General features: G+C 43.3%; 1 protein-coding gene across 6 annotated transcripts in view; it reads left to right on the forward strand.

Annotated features, from left to right (window-relative positions):
- DOP1A (DOP1 leucine zipper like protein A) overlaps nucleotides 1-16,523 on the forward strand; it is a 103,479-nt gene extending 86,956 nt beyond the window's left edge. For 5 of the 6 annotated variants that reach the window (XM_068281543.1, XM_068281545.1, XM_068281544.1 and 2 more), the window contains 7 exons: nucleotides 4,436-4,497; nucleotides 4,625-4,777; nucleotides 7,240-7,376; nucleotides 8,657-8,712; nucleotides 8,841-9,005; nucleotides 13,263-13,392; nucleotides 15,738-16,523. In XM_068281543.1, coding sequence (XP_068137644.1) covers nucleotides 4,436-4,497; nucleotides 4,625-4,777; nucleotides 7,240-7,376; nucleotides 8,657-8,712; nucleotides 8,841-9,005; nucleotides 13,263-13,392; nucleotides 15,738-16,043 — 1,009 coding nt within the window. In that variant the 3' untranslated portion in view covers nucleotides 16,044-16,523. The remainder of the gene's footprint in view (nucleotides 1-4,435; nucleotides 4,498-4,624; nucleotides 4,778-7,239; nucleotides 7,377-8,656; nucleotides 8,713-8,840; nucleotides 9,006-13,262; nucleotides 13,393-15,737) is intronic. The other variant, XM_068281548.1, reaches the window with a different exon arrangement.
- Nucleotides 16,524-25,873: the final 9,350 nt, after the last annotated feature.

The following is a 25,873-nucleotide window of genomic DNA, read 5'->3' on the forward strand; positions in this document are numbered from 1 at the left end:
GTAGAAATGGGCCCTGGAAGCCTAGATATTGTAAAAGATTAAACATGTATGGCCAGCTAAGCCTATCAAAGGCCTTTTCCGCGTCTAAACTAAGTAATAAAGCCAGTGTTTTCGTATGTCTAAGGGAGTCTATCAGGGAAATTGTACGTCTGGTGTTATCTCCCGCTTGCCTATAGTTAATAAATCCGACTTGATCCTTATCGATCAGGTCAGGTAGTAAACTTGCCAGTCTGGTCGCTAGGATTTTAGTGAAAATCTTATAGTCAGAATTTAGAAGAGCTATCGGCCTGTAGTTGCCACAATCAGTGTCATCCTTACCTGGTTTAAGGATTACTGATATATATGAGTGACCTAGGTTGTGGGGGTGTTCTTTCCCTTCAAGTATGACATTGAACAGTTGAGTTAAATAGGGATTTAAAATATCTTGATAAGTCTTATAATATATATATGACAGACCGTCTGGGCCTGGGGCTTTATGCAAGGGTAGTGATTTAAGAACTAGCTCTATTTCCTCTCTATCTACAGGAGCATTCAAAGCTTTAATACCTTCAGGTTGTAATTTTGGTAGGTCCAAATTGGCTAGAAATTGCAAAAATACCTCTTCATTGAACTCGGGATGCTTCCCCTTCTCCAGGCAAGAATAGAGTTTTGTGTAATATTCGGCAAACGCGTCCGCAATTCGTTGTGGGTCTAAATGGTGTGTCCCTAAGGAATCGATGATTTTATCCGGCGAGTGTTTCGGGCTAGGGCCCCTGAGCATCCTTGCCATCAAAGTATGGGGTTTATTCGCTTGGGCATAAAACCTCTGTCGGGACCATAGTAGGGATTTAGCAGTGCGGTTCATGTATAAGTCTTTCAATTGGTTTCTTAAGGATACTAACTTTTTCAATGTTGTACGGGAAGGGGTTTGGGTATAGATTTTTTCAGCCTCTTTTATTTTTTCCGAAACTTCCCGGATCTGCACAAGCTTATCTTTTTTTCTCTTTGCCCCTAAAGCCATACATTGTCCTCTAAAGTAAGCCTTATGGGCCTCCCATAGGGTCGATATCTTATCTACCGAACCTGTATTGATTGAAAAGTATTCCTGTATAGATGATTGTAGGAGGGATTTAGTTTCCTCATTTTGCAGGAGATATTCATTCAGTCTCCAGTGGTAGGGTCTGGGACTTAGTGTTTCTAATTTAATTTCCAGAGTTATGGGGGCATGGTCTGACCATGATATATCCAGTATATCGGCTGAGAGCATAAGTCTCAAAATCGGAATTGTTACCAGGAAATAGTCTAACCTTGTATGGGTTTTATGTACCGGGGAATAGAAGCTATATCGTCTTTGTGTAGGATCTGAGATTCTAACGGTATCAAAAAGGTGGTGAGATCGTATCCATTGTCGGAAATCTTTAGATAATTTAATTGTGGATGTAGGGGGGTCAGGTTTAGCTAAAGAGTCTCGATCTAGATAAGGGGAATGTAGTAAGTTTAGATCACCTCCTATAATCATGGCTGGACAGTCCATGTTCTCAATAAAAGTCATCACCTTAGTGAGAAATTGAATTTGTTTTACGTTCGGAGCATAAAGATTGGCCAGTACAAACTGGGTCCCCCCCAACAGACATTTAAGTATGATAAAACGCCCTTTCGGATCTAGTTTGTGATCTATGACTTTAATTCCTGAACCATTAGCCAATAGGACAGCAACCCCTGCTTTACCTGATACATCACTTGCAGTGTATGTATTCTGGTAATGTTTAAGGGCGAACTTTAATGAGCCCCCCTTCTTGAAATGCGTCTCCTGGATAAATATAATTTCAGCCTTTGAGTCTATAAATTGTTTTAGAGCTAGGTTACGCTTTTTAATGGAATTTAACCCCTTTACATTATAAGAAAAGAGCTTCACTGTGTATGTCTGTGGGGTAGAACCCAATCTGCGTCATGTGTCAATCTTAATTCGTATTTAGGAAAGTGCTGGGCTGCGACAGGTCGAATAGAGTCATAGTCTTGTTTGAAATAATGAGGGTCGGAACATTTGCAACAAGCAAATTTAGCAATAGAGAGAAAGTAACAACATAGCATGTCAAAAACAACATAAATCAGCATCATCTTAGCAATTGGTGCTAGTAGATAGAATAGAGAAAAGGATATCATTAATAAACGATTATGCAAAAGCTTTGCCCGTAATCAAAATTACGGGACAAGAGTAATAGCAAAAACAGTACTCTGAGTTCAGGGCACTACAGAGTATGGTGGTGGCCTGTCCACTACACCTGTGGGGGTTAAGTGACTGGCGTCGTGGAGGGGGAGGCTCTCCCCTGGGCTCCTTATAAAAGCCTGTATAAGGATTCCAAGCTGGTCGATAGTCTGATCATGTTTCCATATTAGATAAGGTTAGCTGATCGCCTGCTGCTAACACGGGATACTTTGGAAGGATGTTCAGTCCACTCTTTTTGGGGTGATCGAGCATGTTTCGCCGAGACATTCGAACGAGTCTCTGTTACTGTCTGCGAGATGCCCAGTTTCTGTAAGAAGGAGTCAGCTTCATTTATGTTGTTAATTGAAAGTATCCGGCCATCTTTTTTCACTAGCAGTTTGAATGGATAGCCCCAACTGTATGGGATGTTTTGTTTGCGGAGGAGCACAGTTACTGGTTGCATAGCTCTCCTTTTAAGCAGAGTGGAAACTGAAATGTCATTGAAGATTTGTACACGAAGACCGTTATGCTCTATCGAGTCATGTCTCCGCGCAGCACGCATTAGGACCTCTTTACTTTCGTAGAAGTGGAATTTCGCCACTATGTCTCTGGGTCTTTTGCCCGGTTCAGGTAGCGGGCCCAGTGATCTGTGGGCTCTATCAAGTCTCCAATCTCCATCTGTTACTTCCGGAGCCAGTTTGCGGAAAAGTGAAGTCAGAAAGGGTTTTATCTCTGGATCTTTAAGAGATTCTGAGACTCCTTTAAACCGTAAATTTTGGCGTCTATCCCTATTCTCCTGATCTTCTTGTTGCAGTTTCAGAATAGTCATATCATCCTTTAAGGTAGCATTCTCTTCCTCTAGTGTATTAACATATTCCGTGAGTTGATCCATTTTTTTCTCCATATCGTTTGTACGGGATCCGATTGAGGATATTTCACCTCTCAGTTCATTTGATAGTTTGGATAACTCATTAGCATGCGACAGCGTGATTTTCTCGAACAGTGCTGCTAATCTTTCATCGAGTACTTCTACTGTAAGGAACTGTGTGGTCAGTTGGTCTGGCTGTGGAGTCTGCGCCATTTTTCAATATCACGGTAGTAGCAAGTACAACAATCTATCATGTGAAATGTGGGGCAGCAAGGCCCTTTTTTATATCTAACCCACGGATCTTTATATAGTCATTTGGTAATTAGGATAAAGGTGGAGGCAGTTCAGTGAATGTGGGTGACTGGTAGTGGCGAGAATAGGAGGGGATGGTGCTTTCTAGCAGAAGGGTCTCCAGAGAGTAAGGGGGTAGGAGGGTTGAAATACCTGTTGGGTCCTCTGGTGGTAAGCTCAGGGCTTCTGTATCAGCCTCCTGTAGCCAGGGCTGCTTTTTTGGGGCAGTGTGCGTATTTGCGGCCTAGTCGCGCCGCCGAAGCCGGGGCCTCGCATAGTTTTGCCTGCCGCTGATGGTGCGCGTCCGGCGCGGAGGTCCGCGGGTGTCCGGAAAATCAACTCCGGTTGCTTGGGTCTGGTGCTGGGAGGTCAGGAGTCCTTGCCAGTGTGCCCCCTTCTAATTTAAATCTATTTTGCAGCTATTATGGGGCCGTTTTCGGAGTCCAGGAGGAGAGCTGGGAACTAGGCTGCCTTCTCCATCGGTGCCAGGCCACGCCCCCCAAGTGCATTTTTAAAATAAAGATTTAAGTTTTTATACGGAATCAGTCATTGTTTCATTCTGAGGTCATCTTGCACATATTGGAGCCTTTGTTTTACTCTGAGGCTATCCTACACACACTAAAGCAGTACAATCAACTGGGGCCTGATGTACTGAGGTATCCCGACATAGAGTGCACTCTGACCAGTCTAATAGTGGTCACACTGACTGAGTTTGTTCCCCAATGAGTGCCCTGGTGGTGGTTAAATTAACCTGGAGTAGAGTGCATAAGAACAGCACTGAATTGTGCAAGAACTTTTATATGAAAAGGGACTTTTTTGGTTTACAGCTAGAACTATTTTATGCACAGTTATCTGTTTTCCCACTAAAGTGCATCAACTAAGGAAGCTGAACCTTCTACCAAGGACGTCCCCGTCTGTAGAAGCCACACTCTTTGCCATGAGAAGCCTCACCTATCTACCTCCAGCTTCTTGTGGTAGACCAGTGGGACTTTTACCAGGCCACAGACAGCAGATCTCACTTGTAATTTGTTTCTAATTGCTCAATTAAGATTCCTGTTCTTTTTAATGAAACTGTTCCTTCACTCTTCTAGCTGGAGAGCAATCATGGACCATCTGATGACACATGACAAGACCACATTTCGTGACTTGATGAGTAAGTAGATTTCAGTTTCCCTCCTCCTAAGTGATTTGAAGACTATACAGTGGTTTTGCCCATTGTCTGTTAAAGTAATGTAAATATTTTTACGGAATATAACTGCTGTAAATGTGTTATTTTCCAGCACGTGTGGCTGTGGCCCAGAGCAGTTCCCTTGGCCTGTTTACTAACAGAGACGCAGAGTTGGAGCAACGAGCAATGCTGCTGAAACGATTTGCCTTTGCTATCTTCAGCAGTGAGATTGATCAGTACCAGAAGTTTCTGCCAGATATACAAGGTGAGACATTGGTGAAACTCTTGTTCTGTGTGTGTATTGTCAACTTAACAAACAAATATAGATGATCTTATATTCAGTTTTTAGCTAGCAGTACTGCAGAAGGTTATCATTTGGCCTTTTACAACTCTGCTCCCTGTAAGAATAGCCTTTGGCCTTTGCTCTGTTGATTATTCTCTGCTTCTTTAGAACCTGGGATCAAGGGCCTAGTGCTTTCCTGGACACACTCTTACCTTTCTGGATGTTCTTTCACTGTCTTCTACTCCAATACTCTTACCTACCTCAATACTCCTACTATTTCCTACTCTAATACTCTTCTCCTTGAACTCTTTTCCATTTATACTCATGGCCTGGTACAATTAATAAGTCCTTTTGATTTTCAATATCGCCTCTATACTGATGACCCCCTAAATCTATTTCTCAGCCTCTAACCTCTCTACACTAAGTCCCTGACTATCTGCTGTCTCCATATGCATGTCATCCTGTTTCCTTAAACTTAGCATGAACAAAAACTTCTCTTTCTGCTCCCCCACCCATAGTTGCCATCAATGTAGAAAACACCCCAATAACCTACACTCCTATAGCTTGCTGTTTGGGGGTACGTTTGCGTTCTTATTTAGACCATATGTTAAAGTGAACCGTCAGACTAAAAATCTACTCAGCAGCACTGAAAAGGCTTGGTGTTTCTTTAACAGTTTCACAGCATCAGAACTTTGTTTTTCTTACCCAAGCCTCTTTTTTTAGCTGCACAGAAGAAAATTGCCCAGGCATTTTTCCCCTGATACTGTGCAAAGCATGATGGGATACCTGATAATGTTGTTCTCCTTCTGCTGTTTTGGCGCAAATTCGTTTTTTTTTTTTAATTTTGAATATCAGATTTGAAGCCTAGCGCACGCAGCTGGGCGGGGTGATCAGGACACGCGACAGTTCCCTGTCACCTCCTTTCAACCAAAAAGATGGCTGCCCCCATGAAAAAGATGGCTGTCCCCATGAAATCTCTAACATTTGCCTGTTCTTTTAAAACAGGGTGGGTAAGAGATTATATTACCTATCTATTTTCATTAACATAACTAATGTAATGTAATGACAGTATGTTTGTTTAGGCTGAAGTTCCCCTTTAACACATGAAGTACCTCCTGCTACTTCTATATCAAAGACATTTCCAGAATTTGTCTGTTTCTTTACAAAAATGCTAGTACATGCTTTAACCATATCTGTAACACTCTACGGTCCACCAAGCACCTCTCTAGTCCCTACTGCTCATCTGATCCACCTCCCCAGCTGCCTGTGTCAACCACCTCTCCTTCCCCTCTGAGGTAGCCCCTCTTTGCCAATCTCTCCACTGGCTACCAAATACCCAAAGGATCCAGTTTAATTTCAACATGTTTTAAACAAGTAACAATGCAGTAATCTTGTTGAAGAAAACCAAACTGCTAATGCTCAACAACACAAAAATGAAAGCATGAAAAGGTTGATGACATTACCTCTTCTATGAATATAGTAGAAATGATACCGTTTAAAGCGGATCCGAGATGAAAAACTAAATATAACAAGTGACTTGTCTATATATCTTATCTAAAGTTTAGATAGTTTACACAGCAAATCTATCTTCAAACAGCTTCAACAGTATATTCATATTTTTTCCTGTGATACAATGGGAGCAGACATGTTTTCTGCTTGTCACTATTACACAATTACACACACAGGCAAGCTTATCTGTATCTAGGCATGCTAATCTGCATATTCTGTGAAAACTCCACTCTTATCTCCTCCATTACACAGGCAACTGATCTGTATCTGCACTGCAGCTCTCAGATTGTGAAAACTCTGCCTCTGAAATCTATAGCTAGTAACACCTTTTTCACCTGCCCAGACTGAAATCCCACAATCCCTTGCAAGCGCCAAGGCACTCTGGAGAAGCTGTGGGTGTGGCTTGTTTAGTTTATAGGAAATTAGGGTATTAAAACAAAACAAAACAAGTATTTGGCTTGAGGAATGCCCTATAAACTATATGTAAGGAACACAATTATGCAAGGAGTAAAAGTTCATCTCGGATCCACTTTAAATGCATTAATCTGTCATACAAACCTCTACACAAATTATCACCTCCGTACATTTCCTCTCCAGATACCATCCTAGCAGGAACTCTCACCTAAAGCCGACCATACACTCGATGTGCCAAAAATATAGTTCCCTCCATGATTGACATCTGATCAGAAAGGGATCTATTACTCCCACATACTGCAAATAGATTTAATTTTGAAATTGGTTCAAAATCCTATACGACCGGTGCTCCCCCAGAGACCCTCGAGGTAATCTACAGTTTTAGTGGCAGCGGCGTGTGCTCTTGACCCACTGTCCTGCCTGCATGCTGGTTTAATTCACTTTGCAAGATTAACTGATTAAATAAGTGTGAGGTTTTGTTCTCAAGAACAATATGATTTTGTTTGTCTTTTATTTTCTAGAAAGGCTAGTTGAGAGCCTGCGGCTGCCACAGGTGCCGACTCTACATTCGCAGGTGTTCCTGTTTTTCCGTGTGTTGCTCCTACGGATGTCTCCCCAGCACCTCACCTCCTTATGGCCAACCATGATCACTGAACTGGTGGGTATCGGGCATTTATTACCATGAATGTACAGTGACCTTAGAGTGGATCCTTGCACATGAGTCCATTATCACATCCTAAAACAGAAATTTTGATGGAACTATAGGTGTGGTTTCTTACCCTACTCTAACCTCTCCTTCCTATTCAGGGTAAAAACTAAACCTAGACTTTCCTTAAAGAGGTGCGTTAACCCAGGATTAAATGTCATCCCAATCAGTAGCCAATATCCCCATTTCCTATGAGAATTGTTTACCTTTTCTCAAATAGATCATCAGAAATGCCTGTATACCTGAGATTGTAGTGAAACCCCTACCATAGTGTGATGACAGGGCCATGGCCCTGACAGTATACGAATGTATGTGCATGTTAAAATATAAATAAATATATATATAGATAGATAGATAGATAGATAGATAGATAGATAGATAGATAGATAGATAGATAGATAGATAGATAGATAGATAGATAGAATATGGGGCCAGAGAGGTGGGGGTCCAGAATGGGTTATGTATGTATGTATGTAAATATATATTTACTTACTTACTTACTTACTTACTTACCTACCACACACATATATACATACACACACAGAAATACAGAGGGGCTGCAGCACACAACAGGAAACCAGTGACGGGCTCTTGGTTACGCTTAGCCCTTCTGTATTTGTATATTTCTTATGGAGTCTTATGGGTCTGGGGACCTCCAGTGCTGCGCGCATGCTTTGCATAGAATTGCATAACATTTGGCTTGTGCTGCTCATCCCTGTGTGTTATACTTTGTATGGAGGAATACAAAATTTTTTTTTTCTTTTACATTCAGTTTTCACATTAATGGTGCGCTCTTTAGAGAAATAAGCAGTTGAAAAAAAATATTAGTATCAATATGTATCTCCTGACAGGAAACTATTCTATGGCCTCAATTCACTAAGCTTTATCAAACACTTTACTGAACGTTTGATAATTTACCTCATGGGTAAAATCTCATTTTGAATTCACTAAGGTGTTACATAATTATCAAATATTTTATCGATAAAACATTCAACAAATCTATTACACCTTAGTGAATTCAAAATGAGATTTTACCCATGAGGTATTATTATAAGTGTTTGATAAAGCTTAGTGAATTGAGGCCTTTGTGTAAGGAATAATGTTTTTTGTATGTTGGATTTGAACATTTTGTAAATTGGAAAATTGAAAAAATAAAGATAATTAATAAAAAAATAAGCAGTAAATGTCAAACATAAAGGATGGCTATAATTGTCTGCACATTATTTTACCAGGTGCAAGTATTTTTGTTAATGGAGCAAGAGCTTACAGCTGATGAAGACATTACCAGGTATATTAACACTTGTTACCGCTGCATGTAATTCAACAATGAAGTGCTGTAACATGGGAAGGGGAAATTTTCCTCTGGTTGCCCCACCTTGAGACATTACAATGCCTCTTTCTCTTCTGCACCTGTAGAACTTCTGGACCATCCGTTGCTGCTCTGGAAACAACATACACCGGAGGAAATGGCTTCTCAACGTCCTATAACAGCCAGCGATGGCTAAACCTCTACCTGTCAGCTTGCAAATTCCTTGACCTCGCCCTGGCACTACCCTCTGATAATCTACCCCAGTTTCAGATGTGAGTTGGATACCCTTTTCTTTCCTATTGCCAGAAAGCAACTTAATGCAGTGTTCCCCAACCCTATCCTCAAGGCCCACCAACAGTGCATGTTTTGTGGAAATCCACAGAGGTAGTTAATCAGCTCTGCTAAACCAGTAATTACCTCACCTGTGCATGTTTTTGTTTTCCTGCAAAACATGTACTGTTGGTGGGCCTTGATGATAGGGTTGGGTACCTGTGACTTAGGCCTCTTTCACAGTGCGATGTTAAAGTCACACGTTAGAAAATATTCCAACGCAGAATAACGCACAGCAACACTAAGTCTGTGCGACATTCACAGTGCACACGTTGCGTTGTGTAACGTGTAGCAATATTTAGAAAGTGCTGCATGCTGTGCGTTTAGGAATACATTTGCTGCGTTATGTGTGTTGCACATGCTCAGTAATGTTTGTTTGTTTTTTTAAATGTAACGCATGCTTCGTTTTCGTTCCATCAAAATGCGACAAAAACGGCGCACCAAGAGACACAACGTAGTACAAAATAACGTCCAATTTTATAATCTACATGCGCTGCGTTAGGGGCACGTTGTGCGACTTTACCGTCGCATCATACACACCGTCCCACTGTGAAAGAGGCCTTAATGTGTACCAGAGATGGGCTAAAACAACAACAAAAAATATATACATACCTTCCTCCAGCCTGATCGTTTCACGTTGCCCTCCTCTGACTCACCGTTCATCTCCAAAAACCTCCCGTCTGCGCAGGCGCAGTCTTGCCAGACGCGCTCCCCCGTCTTGTTTCTGTAGCTGGGAGCGTTCTGCCCGTGTGCGCCGCCACGCATGCACAGTTGGCCACTGAACGGAGGACTTTCCGGGGCCAATTGCAATAAAACAGGGAGGCAGAGGAGGAGGTGTGGAAGCGATCAGCCTGGAGGAAGCCCCAGGTATGTATATTTTGTTTTTTCCCCATCTCAGGTTCCCTTTAAACTTTATAATAGTATCCGTATATTCCTTCCTTTTTCTGCAGTATTACTTTCTGCTGACTATATGATAGAACATAGACAGATTGCTTCCTATGGTCCATCTATTACCTGGAACGATACTCCTACCCTAGCCCTCTGTAGCAAAAAAAAAAAAAAAAAAGACCTTGTCCTGCTGAAAATGTCTTAGGGTCGGTTTCCACTACTGTGCAAATCGGGCCAAATCCACAGGTTCCTCGCAGGCAAATTATGTGGGGAAACTCTGCCATAGGGGTTAATGCTGCCACTGTCCTGAATCGCTTGCCATAGCAAGTTGTCGTGTGAGTGGCAGCGAATCCCATAGCCATGCATGGCACAGCTTCCAGGATTCGGCTGCTTACTTGCACAACAGGAAGTGCTGCCACGCGTCTCATAGGACACGTGGCAGCTAGTGGAAACGAAGCCTTAGTCACTGATTTAGAGCCTGGAGGCTACATCAAGATGAGAAAGGGAACCTGAAGTGAAAGGAATATGGAGGTTGCCAATTGCCTGGCTGTCATGCTGAGTTTTTTGCATTTAATTGTTTTTGAGTCACACACTTGCAAAAAACAGGCAGTAAGGCCTAGTGCACACCAGAGCGGTTCTGCTGCGGTTTGCGATCCGCTTGCGGGTCTGCTAGGATAATGTATTTCAATGGGCTGGTGCACACCAGAGCGGGAGGCGTTTTGCAGAAACGCATACTCCCGGGCTGCTGCAGATTTTGGATTGCGGATGCGTTTCTGCCTCAATGTTAAGTATTAAGTACTTCAGAGCGGTTTGCCAGGCGGTTTTTGTTACAGTAGCTGTTCAGTAACAGCTTTACTGTAACAATACATGAAATCTACTACACCAAAAACGCTTCACAAAACCGCAAAATGCTAGCTGAAACGCTACAGAAAAAGAAGAAAAAGCGTTTCAAAATCTGCTAGCATTTTGCGGATCTGCTAGCGTTTTTTGGTGTGCAACAGGCCTATGTGAAGTCAGACCAGAGTCAAAGCAACTAATCTGCCAGCTCATTTTTGGGCCAATGATTACGGCTTTACACGCTTCTAATTTTGGCAATGATTGACCAATTTTACAACTTAAAGAGACACTGAAGCGGAAAAAAATTTATGATATTATGATTTGTATGTGTAGTACAGCTAAGAAATAAAACATTAAGATCAGATACATCAGTCTAATTGTTTCCAGTACAGGAAGAGTTGAGAAACTCCAGTTGTTATCTCTATGCAAACAAGCCATTAAGCTCTCCGACTAAGTTAAGCTGGCCATACACTGGCCCGATTTGCGCCCGTTTCGACAGCAGATTCGATCACTGGGATCGAATCTGCTGCCAATCGTTCACGCTACACGCCGAATTTCGATCCATTTCGTCCGATCCCGTCGATCGCGCCGTGCGGAAAATAACCGTCGATCGCCCGCGGGTAAAGAGCGCATCGCTAGCGGCGTTCGAGTGCCCGACGACCGACGCAATAGAGCCCGCATACATTACCTGCTCCGCCCTCTACTGTTTAAACTTCCTGCCGGGCTAGAAGAAGTGAGGCATGCCGGACCTGGAGACCAGAGCGCAGACAGAGCAGCGGTGACCAGGGGACTGGAGTCGCGCCGGCGGAGCAGGTTATGTATGTATGTATGCGGGCGGGCGGTGGCAGAAGCAGCACTAGCACCACCACCACAACAGATTGTGAACGGTTTCAGGCCGAAATCGGTTCACAATCTGTTTGCAGTAAAGGTGGCCATACGATCCCTCTCTTATCAGATTCGATAGAGAGGGATCTATCTGTTGGTCGAATCTGATGGCAAATCGACCAGTGTATGGCCACCTTTAGTCTTGGAGAGGGCTGTTATCTGACTTTTATTATCTCAACTGTAAGTGAACTGTTTACTTTTTCTCTGCTAGAGGAGAGGTCATTACTTCACAGACTGCTCTGAAAGACTCATTTTGAATGCTGAGTGTTGTGTAATCTGCACATATTATAGAATAATGCAATGTTAGATAAAACACTATATACCTGAAAATAAAAGTATGAGAATATTTTCTTTGCTGCTAATCTTCTAGTAATTATTCATAGTACACAACCAATTCACTATATCATATTTTTTTTTTCGCTTCAGTGTCTCTTTAAGTGCATCTGTTCATGGTATTCAAATCTGTCAATCCTCACTACGTGAAAGTGGTAAAATTGGCAAATTGTATGTATGTAACACGCCCTTAAAGTAAACCTGAAGGGAAAAAAGTGCCCCAAGGGGGTACTTGATGCAGGAGGGGTAAAACTCTGGATCGTAAAGCCGCTACCTCTGTCCAGCGCTGGCTCCCCCGAAAATCCTTTTGTTAGCACTTGTCAGGAGCCTCGCGCAGTATCCGCTTCCCCTCAAGCTGCGGCAGAAGTAGCCTACCCAGTAGAGTGGGCTTTATTGGGCTCGGCTATTTCTGCTGGAGCCTGAGTGGAAAACCACTAGTGCACCTGCAGGTGAAAGTAAATATTGTTGCTTTTTCAGGGCTGCCAGTGCTGGATTGGGCAGAAGGGAGCCTTAGGATCCAGAAGCTTCATTCTCCTGAAGTATCAGCACAGAAGTGAAGCAACTGGCCTTGTTTATTAGAGCATACAGATGGTAGCCTCTATTCCTCTCACTTTTTAGTTCCCTGTTGAGCAGTGAGTTCATACATTACATTAAAAGACCAAAAGAAAGGCTTATGGTGCCCATACACGGTACAATAAAAAATGTTGGATTTTCATGTTTATTCAACTAAAACGAATGAAAGTCAAAAATAATCCTTTTTTCCGATCAAGAAAAACAAACGATTATCCCATTTTTTTCAATAAAAATCTGATCAGACATTTTGGAAAAATGTTTATATTCAATTTAACGGAATAATTGAACGAAATTATCTAATCGAAAAAAATGAAAAGATTGTATCCTGTATGGGCACCATTAGGAATCAAAAGGGGCTTGGCTTAGCCCAACCTTTTAGAGACCTTAGCATGTTGGTATGTACCTAAATAGTAATATGAACTGCTCTATGTATTGGAGTTTTGTTTCTTCGATATATAAATGAATAGTGATTCAGCTCCTTCGATTTCTGGGAGGAAAAAGTTTTAATCTTTTGTTTTCTGTACATAACCTCTGATAATATAGTTTTGTTTTTTTTCATTGTGTACTTAGTTTCTGTTACTGTACCTTCAAATTTACTTTCCAATAATACCAGTATCGGTTTGAGCTTTTGTCCAGGAGAGTGATGTGTGTAACCCAGTAATGTATATTACATGTTGTTGTAGGTATCGCTGGGCATTTATTCCTGAAGCCTCAGATGATTCCGGTTTAGAGGTCCGAAGGCAAGGAACACATCAGAGGGAATTTAAACCATATGTTGTACGATTAGCAAAGCTTTTGAGGAAAAGAGCCAAGGTATTGCTGTTTTAGAACTCATTTTAATTACCATGATAATTCTCTGAATGTATAAGAATGTTCGTATGTTTAAAAACCATTTGTCATCAGGATGGATTTTTCTGTTTTGTTGGAAAGAAGGATTTGCTTCTGTGCAGAGTCATCATTTTTGTAGGACTACCAAGGAGATTTTTCTCTATTCCAGTGTGGACTCTAAGCTGAGAATCTGCTATGACTGGGTGAAACAATGTGTGCAAATAATCTTAGCTTTTCCTCAGACTCTACTGTGATTAGGAAAAACACGTACATTTCAAAACGCTGCTAGTTAAAATGGACTCAATACTGGAATATCGGTAAAGTTATAGATATTCTACTAGCCTTTACATATACAACGGGGAAATAGGGGTAGGGAAATTGTGGAACATAAGTGGTGTAATTTAACATCACCTTCCCAATTTGGGGGTAAGTCCTGAACCTTGTTTCTACATACAAATACCAAAAACAAAGGGTTCTTAGGGACTCAGCGGTGTATGCAAAAATGAAAAACTATTGATTGATATATATAATTGCAGGACCATAATACAGACAACGGAGCTAAAAAGCTACAGCGCTGTTGTCATTCAAAAGCCAGCTGTCATACATGCCACACTGACACATTCTACCAATCACACCACTCAGAACATGGGGTGCCCCACTAATGGCACGAACCAGTCCAACTGTGGAAAAGGATGCAATAAATAGCAGGAGAGGCACGGAATCATATAATTGTATGTCCATTGTAATTCAAATAGATGTAGATTAGTTCTCATTTAAAGAACCGGCATGTTTTAACATAAGGTCTCCGTACTTAGTACTCCATACTCGCGACTCCATAATGATATCCATCGGTGGCTGTTAGCATGAAGCTTCACCTGGCTGTTGCTCCAGCCGCACAGATAGGCTGCAAGTGTTGTGATTCGGTGGGGGCCTCCCTTGGTGTGAACCGGCATACAGTTTGGAGACGCGCTGGCAGCCACACAGTACTGCGAGATTGGGGACTCACGTGCGCGCGGTGTTGGTAAACTGCAAACAGACCGGTCAGTCCTTGCCGAGCACTAGGCTCACCATTAGAGTCCGCTCACCAGCACAGCCGTCTTGCGCAGGGCCCAATCCAGGCAACTTCGGCATCAGACGCCGGACTACATGCGCTTCCACTGACTTCTCAGTGCGTCATTGCCAGATAGGTAGGAGGTCAGTGGGCTGGATGGCAGCAGCCAATCACCTACTAGTTTCACTTGGCATCACCAAGCTTCTACTAGCCTTTACCCTAACCTAACTTCCGCATTACCCCTCCCCAACCTATGCCACTGTCTTGACTCCCCTACTTGGAGCTTGGCTACATGGTAATCAGGACTCTAGAGCAAATCACAGCAGCTAATCGTAGTAACTGTAGTTTGGACAAATGCCAGTGCCCAAATTACCTTGTTGGCTCTACCATAGCCACAATTTCCACAGCAGCCTATTACAACACAAGGATTATCAGAGCTGATCCTGGCAACATTGCTCAGACTTGTACACATGTGAGGTTAGATGGTAGTTAGCTGCTGTTTTCTTGCCCTCTTACAGCCTGTTACAATTACACATTGCTATGTGTGCAAGGCACATAACCCTACACAGTTAGCAGCCATAATTGTGTGTCGTGGTTCACTTTCATGTGTGGGGGGGAAGGAGTGTAATTTTATTGAGTAATACAACACTCGGGTTAGCTGTTATCAGTTAATCACTATAACACAAGGGCTATTCTATCACCAGGTATAGAGGGAATGGATAAATTCCTCAGTCGAATACTCACTGTGAGGTGAGTAATAATTCTGTAATTATTTGTTGGTGCTTCCATCTGTAAGTGCATATTTATCGGTACAGGTTTTACAATTACTGTATTTTTTGGACTATAGGAGGAGTTACTGCATCTTATAGACCAAATGCTGGGAGTTCCTGACCTGTGATTGCCTGCCAATACAATCCTCCAACTTGTCGCAATGTTGGTGACTTCCTGTACTGCATGTAATGGGGGGGAACAAATGGAGGACACAAAGGGGCATAGAGGGGGGAAAAAGAGGATGACACAAGAGGTTATGAGGTACAAAAGGGGTATAATCCACAAGATGCCCCTTCACCATGGATGCACCAGGTTTAGTATACAGTATATTATTCTTCTCCTGGTTTTTATCTTCTAAACATAGTTGTATCTTATGGTCAGATGTGTCTTATAGTTTGAAAAATATGGTATTTTCAAATAGGTATTAGCAGATTGTTATTATTGTGTTTCTGGTTACTTGAGTATGTAGAGGAAGCATTGGCTCATTCTATGTGTTGTTTTGCCACAGAAAAACCCAGAAGAGGACAGCTCAGGGCGCACATTAGACTGGGACCCAGGACACCTGTTGCTCACTATTTCCACCATCCGCAGTATGGAACAGCTGCTGCCTTTCTTCAATGTACTCAGTCAAGTCTTCAATAGTAAAGTGACAAGCAGATGTGTTGGAGACTCAGGGAGCCCAGTCCTGTACCAGAACTCCTTCAGCAGCAAAGATATGAAACTGGAAAACCAGAAAATGTTTTGCAGTAAAGCAAGACAAAAAATTGAGGAGATGCTTGAGCGGGATTTTCTAGAAGGAGTTCTGAAAAGCTGATGCATTCTGAGACTAATGCAGCAATCCTGATTTCACCATCATTCATTCCTCTGTTGTATAGGAAGGTTGTTTTTTGTTTATTTTTAACTTTATATGTATAATAGCAAAGTTACTTCTTATTATGGCTTGATCCTATTTAACTTAAACATGTTTATTTTGTAAATATAGTGAGGATTCTGGATGTGGCCTCATAATGGTTATGTATTATCTTCTGACGTTATGAAACATAAATGTCTTATGTTGATTGCTCTGAAGCAAAAATTGATGCAAATACAGATTTGACATATTTTCACTTTGGGCTAGCTTCTTTTTCTTATTGGATTGGAATTTGTGTGCCAGTGATGTGCCAAACTACTACTGCTGCTCGTGGGTTGGACCATGTTTGTTTTTGGTAAGAAATAAAGGGCTTTGTGAACATAGTAATTAAATACTATTTTATGGAAACAAAGTCCTCCTGATTTTACAGTGTGTTATGTTATTAATAACTATTTACTTTACGGAGCGTAAAAACCATTGATCTCTCTGGTGCTTGTTCAGCACTTTATCTCCTACAAATGTGGTGGTATTTATAGCCCAATTGGAAGTCTGACCTCACCATAGTAATAACTGCTGTATGTAGACATATAACTTGAAAAAGGGAGAGGTTTAGGCCTCATTCACACGTTGCTGTATGTTTTTCACAGCATAGTGTGCTGGGTACAGTTTTTCTCCATTGCTTCTGATGTACTACGTTCACATCTATGCACTTTATTGCTGCCTGTTTGAGAAACGTGGTGTTGCATGCATTTCTGTGCGTTGCGCTGTGAAGCGCACTTTAAAGCAAGTGAATGGGTGTGCATAGCAATGTGATTTGGAGGTGTCCTCTTACCCCCAATTTAAAACACATTCAAATGAAAAAATCTTTGAAAACTGCTACATCAAATAAGTAAAACATGGTGAACAAAAAAACATTTAGACACATGTAAAGAAAAACATCGGTCCGCTTAAAAAAAGCACACTGCAATGCACTGAAATGCATTATGAAACGCGAATCAACGCATGCGGTTTTTATCATGCGCTTTAATACATTTCTGAACACACCCAATGCAAGGCCTTAACTGTGTTATTATTGGGTCTCTGGGAAAATTAACTCATTTTTATGTTATATAGAAATTGATCATATGTCACTTGTTTTTGTGTTGGTCCAGCTAGTTAGGTCTTGGAAAGCCCATTTCTGACTGAAGTATTTACTATATTATATGTTTGATCCTATGGATCTTTGGGACATTATACTGCTTCTATTGAAGATTATAAAAATGTTATGAAAAATACTTCTTCCATATATCCAAAGGTGTGATTATATCATCTAATTTTTGTGCTGTAACCTATAGATCGGTCTATACCTATTGTAATACAAATAGTAATTGTGTATATGTCCAAACAAGGGCCAGCTGCTTCGCCTGAAGAAGTAAAGGCAGTTCATGAAACACAGGCATTGAGCCGAGTGCTTGGCCCTGTACAAACCTATTAGTATTGTCCATTTATATTATCACAATGCAATAGATAGGGTTTTTGTTATTCCTCTGGAGATCATATCTTAAAGGGAACCTAAACTGAGAAGAATATGGATTTTTCATTTTAACCAGCTGAGCGGTCTGGACGAGCTCAGCTCGTCCAACACCGCCAGCGGCTGCCGCTCAAGCCCTGCTGGGCCGATTTTAATGAAATAAAAAGCAGCACACGCAGCCGGCACTTTGCCAGCCGCGTGTGCTGCCTGATCGCCGCCGCTCTGCGGCGATTCGCCGCGAGTAGCGGCGAAAGAGGGTCCCCCCAGCCGCCTGAGCCCAGCGTAGCCGGAACAAAAAGTTCCGGCCAGCGCTAAGGGCTGGATCGGAGGCGGACGACGTCGGCTGACGTCGATGACGTCACTCCGCTCGTCGCTATGGCGACGATATAAGCAAAACAAGGAAGGCCACTCATTGCGGCCTTCCTTGTTTATTCTGGGCGAGGAAGAGGTCTCAAATGTGGACAGATCAAAATTTGCTTTTTCAACCGATTTAATGAAGGATTTATTAAGCGCTATGTATGATACAATGGGTATCAAGACAGAAAGAAAATCTTTGACACCTTTGGCGGACCCCCAGCCTCAGTTTATCCCAGTCCATTCCACCCTTAAGGGTATGATTAAACAGCTGAGCGGTCTGGACGAGCTCAGCTCGTCCAACACCGCCAGAGGCTGCAGCTCAGGCCCTGCTGGGCCGATTTGCACCAAATAAAAAGCAGCACACGCAGCCGGCACTTTGCCAGCCGCGTGTGCTGCCTGATCGCCGCTGCAGCGCGGCGATCCGCCGCGTGCAGCGGCGAAAGAGGGTCCCCCCAGCCGCCCGAGCCCAGCGTAGCCGGAACAAACAGTTCCGGCCAGCGCTAAGGGCTGGATCGGAGGCGGCTGACGTCAAGACGTCGGCTGACGTCAATGACGTCACTCCGCTCGTCGCCATGGCGACGAGGGAAGCGAAACACGGAGGGCCGCTCATTGCGGCCTTCCGTGTTATCTCTTGCCGCCGGAGGCGATCGGAAGATCGCCTCCGGAGCGCCCTCTAGTGGGCTTTCATGCAGCCAACTTTCAGTTGGCTGCATGAAATAGTTTTTTTTTTATTTAAAAAAAACCCTCCCGCAGCCACCCTGGCGATTTAATCAGAACGCCAGGGTGGTTAAAATACCAGTTGCCTGACTCTCCTGCTGATCCTGTGTCTCTAAGGGCTCTTTCACATTAGGGCAGATTTTCTGCGTTTCAACGCAAAGGATAAAGTTTGCGTTACCCAAGGTGAAATGAAAGTCCATAGACTTTCATTTTAGCTTTCACATATAACGCAGCCTTTTTGTGCGTTGCGTTCCACTGCACCCAGGCGCAGTTTTTTGGCCAACACTAGCTTTATGCGTTACAATGTTAGTCAATGTAAAACGCACACTATGCGCGTTTTTAATCCGTTAACGCAGGCAATCAGTCCCAGAATGCAACAGAGGAACAATGTAGAAAGTTGACAACTAAAAGAAAAAAAATTACCTGCGTTTTTCTATGTGCAGTAACGCATTGAAAACGGATTAAAAACGCACACTCACTGCAGTGCAACGCATATCAAAACACAGTAAAAGGCATACAACAAAACGTATGCTTTGAGCGTTCTCCAACGCAAGCTCTGATGTGAAAGAGCCCTAATACTTTTAGCCACAGCCCCTCAACAAGCATGCAGATCAGGTGCTCGGACTGAAGTCAGACTGGATTAGCTGCATACTTGTTTCAGCTGTGTGATTCAACCACCACTGCAGCCAAAGAGCTCAGCAGGACTGCCAGGCAACTGGTATTGTTTAAACAGGAAAACATCCATATCACTCAGCTTAGGTTCCCTTTAACCACATGGAGTTTGTATTTCTAATCAGGGCGGTGGAGGTGGAGTCGGGCAATTTTGGGTGCCTGGAGTCGGAGTCGGGAAAAAATGCACCGACTCCGACTCCTAATGAATTTGTAACTGTAATTAAAATAGAAAATATGATAAAATGTTCTATTTCTCAGATAATAGTCATTAAAAATAATGTATATATACAGTAATAGCTGTGCTTTGTCCACAAAAATGAAATAAACCAATCAAAATGAGTTACTTGTGCTGCTTCAATAAAGCAGTCCCTGTATTTTTAAGGTCAGATATACAGATCTGATTGTGACTGTATATATGATGCGTACACAGGAATCTCTTATATATGTTACGGCCAGAACCCGAAGTTTGGCCACTTCTAGTTCTGGCCGGCCAATGCGCGAAGTGGCCGCTGCGCTGCGGCCAATGTTGAAAATGGAATGATTCCTCTGACATTAATGTATCTTCTGGCCGCAGCGCAGCGGCCAAACGTAGAACAACTTAGTTCATTTAATGCAATTCAGCCGGCGGCAATGTAACAATTCAAGCCGCCGGCTTTTTCTCTGCCTCTCTCTCCTCCTCTTATGGGCAGCAGGCGGGGACACGCGTGTCCCCGGGAGTCGTTCGTCACACCAGGAAAGCAGAGCGGGAAGGCTGCAGACATCGCTTCTGCCAGCACCCGCTCTGCAAGAACGGCAGGATTCCCCTGCCGCGACGAACGACTCCGGGGGGACACTCGTGTCCCAAAGCTGCCCATAGGAGAGAGCGAGAGAGGCGGGGGGGGGGGAGAAGGAGAGAGAGAGATGCAGAGAAAAAGCCGGCGGCTTGAATTGTTACATTGCCGCCGGCTGAATTGCATTAAATGAACTAATGCTGCATACACACTTAAGATAAAAGTCTCTGGAAAAGGCAAGATCACAGACCAATTTTACCCCATTCCATGTAGTATGAGAGCCATACCTACATAGTCTATTCTATGGAGCTGCACTCCCCATCAGATAAAATCTTTGCAAGATGCTGCACACAAAGATTGCCCGTACACATTCAAAAGATCATTATCTGCAAAAGATCTCTTCCTGCAATAGATCCATTCCTGCAAAATGCATTCATAGTCTATGAGATCTGCAGATCATCATACACACTTGGTTTAACAGGCAATCATCTGCAGATCAGATCCACCAGGATGGATTTTCAGATCTGCAGATGATTGCCAGATATGCAGATGAAGTCTGTTAAACAAGGTGTGTATGATGATCTGCAGATCTCATAGACTATGAATGCATTTTGCAGGAATGGATCTATTGCAGGAAGAGATCTTTTGCAGATAATGATCTTTTGAATGTGTACGGGCAATCTTTGTGTGCAGCATGTTGCAAAGATTTTATCTGATGGGGAGTGCAGCTCCATAGAATAGACTATGTAGGTATGGCTCTCATACTACATGGAATGGGGTAAAATTGGTCTGTGATCTTGCCTTTTCCAGAGACTTTTATCTCAAGTGTGTATGCAGCATAAGTTGTTCTACGTTTGGCCGCTGCGCTGCGGCCAGAAGATACATTAATGTCAGAGGAATCATTCCATTTCTAACATTGGGCGCAGCGGCCACTTCGCGCATTGGCCGGCCAGAACCCGAAGTGGCCGACCAGAACTAGAAGTGGCCAAACTTCGGGTTCTGGCCGTAACATATATACTAAATAACATCTATGCTGTAAGAATAAAGCCTGATGTGTAGCTGTGTCACTAATAGAGATGGTCAACGAGATGGAAATAATTCTGCATTGATGCTGATTTATGCAAATGTATGCACTCTCTTTGCTCATGAAATCAAATAATTTGATATGTTATTAAAATTTGGTTTGGTGACTACAAATTAAAGGGTAACTGAGACGGATGAAAAGTAAAGTTTTATACATACCTGGGGCTTCCTCCAACCCCCTTCAGGCTAATCAGTCCCTCGCTGTCCTCCACCACCCGAATCTTCTGCTATGAGTCCTGGTAATTCAGCCAGTCAGCGCAGTCCGGCCACATGCCGCTCCCACAGCCAGGAACATTCTGCACCTGCGCAATAGTGCTGCACAGGTGTAGTATGCTCCTGGCGGCGGAGTGTGTGCATGCGCACTACGCCCGACTGGCTCAAGTACCTGGACTCATAGCAGAAGATCCAGGTGGTGGAGGAGTACAACGAGGGAGTGATTATCCTGAAGGTGGCTGGAGGAAGCCCCAGGTATGTATAAAACTTTAATTTCATCTGTCTCAGGTTTACTTTGTTACACAGTAGTACTATACTCTACATATGCACTCCCCACAGAGCTGCAGGGAATCCACTGAGAATGTTGTGCACATTGAACACAGAGGTGTTGTTTATCGCCCATAAACCTAGTTCAGATTGTGCATGAAGAATGTGTAATAGAGGAAGAATCTCCTTATTCCCCTGCAGAGTACCTGCACATCATTCTTAGATGTACCCACCCTTACATTGCCTAGGGCCTGATAGATGTTCTTTGTTCCGGTTTGTACCTTTTACAAGTACTCTTACCAAGGACTAGTTTTAGTCTAAAGGGAATAAATATAGTAGTCTACATATCCTTCTCACTTCAGTTGTCTTGTATAATTCCTAAGCGTTGGCAGTTAAGAGACGAATTTCGTGTTACATACTTTTAATCAACAAAATTGTAATATGCAAATTAGATGAGTCGGAGTCGTGGAGTCGAAGTCGGTGGAATCCTAAACTGAGGAGTCGGAGGATTTTTGGACCGATTCCACAGCCCTGTTTCTAATGTGTGGGATATTTAAACGTAGAAATAAAGTTTAACAAAACATTTCTAAAGCGCATAAGCTTGTCTCAGATCAGTACATATTGATGTGTACAGGGGGAAAAGTTATGTGATCATAAATGCCAGACTAAACAAGTGGCTTTTCAGTTTTGATTTAACAGTGTCCAGGGTAAGAGCTTTTAAAGGACACATGACTGATTTCTATATAATAATATAAGTTACTGTCCCCTAAAAATGTATACTTTTTTTTTAAATAAAATAGACTCAACAGGGATGTGGGGTATGATTTAAAAGCAAGTCTGAAGCACAAAAAACACTCACCTATGGATAGGGAAGGCTCTAGGTCCTATAGAGCCTTCCTGTTCCTCTCAAAGTTCCCTCATGCCAACACTGTCACCCCCATTTCAACTTGCTGCCACGGAAGGCTTCTGGAGCCAGAGTACTCCTAAAGACTGGCAGATCTGTACTGCACAGGTGCTTCCGGTGACAGTAGATTGAACCGGGTGACAACGCTAGAACAAGGGGACTGAGAGGAGCAGGAAGGCTCTAAAGACCCAGGGCCTTCCCTCTCCATAACTTTTTTTCAACTTCATACTTGCTTTAATAGTGGTGTAGACACCTCATAAGGGTTCATGCAAATATCTCAAAAGGTAAGGTTTTCCTTTAAAAATTGCCGTGAATAGATAACCACATTTAGCAATAAAAATGGGTGACAAGATGTCTGCTGTAAGATGGTAAATGGTTTGTTCCCTTCAGCACCTTCAGGGAAACAGAATAAATAAGCAGGTAATCTGAATATTGTTCCTACATGACTGGTGCTCAAGGTCAACATTTTTGGCTTTGTAGCCTAAGCTCTTTAACTTCCAAAATAGGTCAGCTGTATGGGGTGGACTGCATTTTCTTTTTACTAACAAATCGGTGGTCTGTATTTTCTAATATAATCACTTTATTTTCCTCATTCTCTGAAATGGTGAATATCCTGCCTTATCATAGTCAGTCTTGATGAATTTGTACTGTGTAATTACAGAAGTTTAAAGCAGCTGCTATTGTAAATCATGCATTAGAGCAATGGTGTCAAACTTAAAATACAAAAAGTGGGCCGAAATTGAAAAATTGGAACCAAGTCGTGGACAAATGTCTATTAGCCACCTCCCTCCCTTATATAGTTCCCCAGTGTCTAGTGGTCCTCTTCCCTCCCCCTATATAGTCACCTGGTGTCTAATACCTCCTTTTTCTCTTATACAGTTTGTTGTTTAGTGGTCCTCCCTCCCACCCCTATACAGTTCCCTGGTGTTTAGTGGTCATCCCTCCCTTATACAGTTCCTAGGTGTCTAGTGTTCCCCCTCTCTTCCCTATACTGTTCCCTGGTGTCTAGTGCGTTGTCTCTCTCATCCTTATAGATTCCCTGGTGACCTAGAGTGGGCCAAACACAATGCAAAGTGGGGAAACCACTTGGGGACATACTTTATGGCTATGAGAGCCAGAGTTTGACATGTATGTATTAGAGGATTTCTCCTCCTTTGTGCCTGCTGCATGTTTACTTATTCAGCTCTTATTCAGGGCACCCACCTTTCATTTGCTTTGAAGCATCTGCTGACCTTGTTGCAATAGCCATTTCTTGTGCCTGGTTTTCAGTGCACTTCCCCTCTTTTGCCTTGTTCCTCACCCAATATTCAGATTCTCTAGCATATCTGGCAACCTTTCTGTAGGGGCCAGTCGTTTTTTTAGACCAGATTTTGTCATTTATGCCCAGCTTTAAGTAATGCATATTCTTCCTACTTTGTTTTCCCCAAATATAACACAAGGTCATGTATTTTGTTGCTCCAAAGGACCCATTAGAATGTTTTTTTTCAGGGGATATTTTATTTTTCTATGAGCAAATTGCATTTTATTCAACAGAAAAAAAAAAACATGTATTCAAGTATATATAGTCATGTCATCACATTCTGGATCATCGCTATAACTCTCCAAACACTGAATTTCTTGTAACCATTTCCTGTTTCCAAGTACAATAATTACATTTGCAAAGGGTTCCGAGTGCAATTGTTTTGGTTGTGTCTACTTTCCCGAATCAGCTGATTTCGGAGTGCGACTCTGAGTGCCGAAACTGTGCGCCTCATAGCAGCAATGCTAATGCTGCACAGGGTGTGTAGCAGTAATTTGGGGCTCCGGCGGCTGCCAGACCCCAAATTACATCTCTCTCCGAGTTGCGACAACTCGAAAGGGGGAATAGTATAACACGCCACCTTTGAGTTTAGCGACTGCAGTGAGAGCAGTCTTTCGGCTCTCACCGCGCCGAACTAAGAGACGCCAAATATGCACCCCTACTTTTCATCTATCCTGCTGCACTCTATTGCCAATATGTGCCATCAGTAACTTACTACTTCCTCAGTTTCACCTTCTTATCCACTAGACGGTGGTTAACCAAGTGTGGAGCGTATTGACCTCAGTTAAGCGTCAGCACTACTAGGGTCGGTCAGATGGGCTCTCTACCATTGTCATTTGCCATACTAACAATATATATTTGTAGTATCCCCTAATAAAATAACTATAGTTGTAAGCAAGAATCTCTTCATTTATTGCAGTACAACTGAACCCAGCAAGCTATTTTATACAGTAAAAAGATTTAGCGTACTAATACACTTCTGTCCGCATCATATCAATCTGTAACATTGATGACCGAAGCACGCAAGTGTGTTCAAGCCCTTACTACTCTTTTGTTGCATATGGATGCACTCAGCTGAATACATTTCTAGTAATAGACTTGAAAATTTAGCTTAAAGAGGAACTGTGACAAAACGGCCCCTGGGGGGTACTCACCTCGGGTGGGGGAAGCCTCCGGATCCTAATGAGGCTTCCCACGCCGTCCTCCATCCGTCAGGGGTCTCGCTGTAGCCCTCCGTGCAGCGGTGACGTAATATTTACCTTCCTGGCTCCTGCGCAGGCGCTCTGACGGCTGTCGGCGCCGAAGTAGGCGGAAATACCCGATCTCCGTCGGGTCTGCTCTACTGCGCAGGCGCAAGTTTCCGGCGCCTGCGCAGTAGAGCGGACCCGACGGAGATCGGGTATTTCCGTCTATTTCCGTGCCGAAAGTCGCCACAGCGCCCCCGCTGGAGCCAGCAGAGTCGCCGGCTGTTCGGAAGGCTGCGGCGAGACCCTCGTGGGACAGAGGACGGCGTGGGAAGCCTCATTAGGATCCGGAGGCTTCCCCCACCCGAGGTGAGTACCCCCCAGGGAATCTTTTTGATGTTACAGTGTCTCTTTAACCAGCTGAGCGGTTTGGACGAGCTCAGCTCGTCCAACACCGCCAGCGGCTGCCGCTCAGGCCCTGCTGGGCCGATTTTAATGAAATAAAAAGCAGCACACGCAGCCGGCACTTTGCCAGCCGCGTGTGCTGCCTGATCGCCGCCGCTCTGCGGCGATTCGCCGCGAGCAGCGGCGAAAGAGGGTCCCCCCAGCCGCCTGAGCCCAGCGTAGCCGGAACAAAAAGTTCCGGCCAGCGCTAAGGGCTGGATCGGAGGCGGCTGACGTCAGGACGTCGGCTGACGTCGATGACGTCACTCCGCTCGTCGCTATGGCGACGATATAAGCAAAACAAGGAAGGCCGCTCATTGCGGCCTTCCTTGTTTATTCTGGGCGCCGGAGGCGATCGGAAGATCGCCTCCGG

Source organism: Hyperolius riggenbachi, chromosome 4 (genome assembly GCF_040937935.1).
Source record: "Hyperolius riggenbachi isolate aHypRig1 chromosome 4, aHypRig1.pri, whole genome shotgun sequence".
NCBI classification, from domain to species: Eukaryota; Metazoa; Chordata; class Amphibia; order Anura; family Hyperoliidae; genus Hyperolius; species Hyperolius riggenbachi.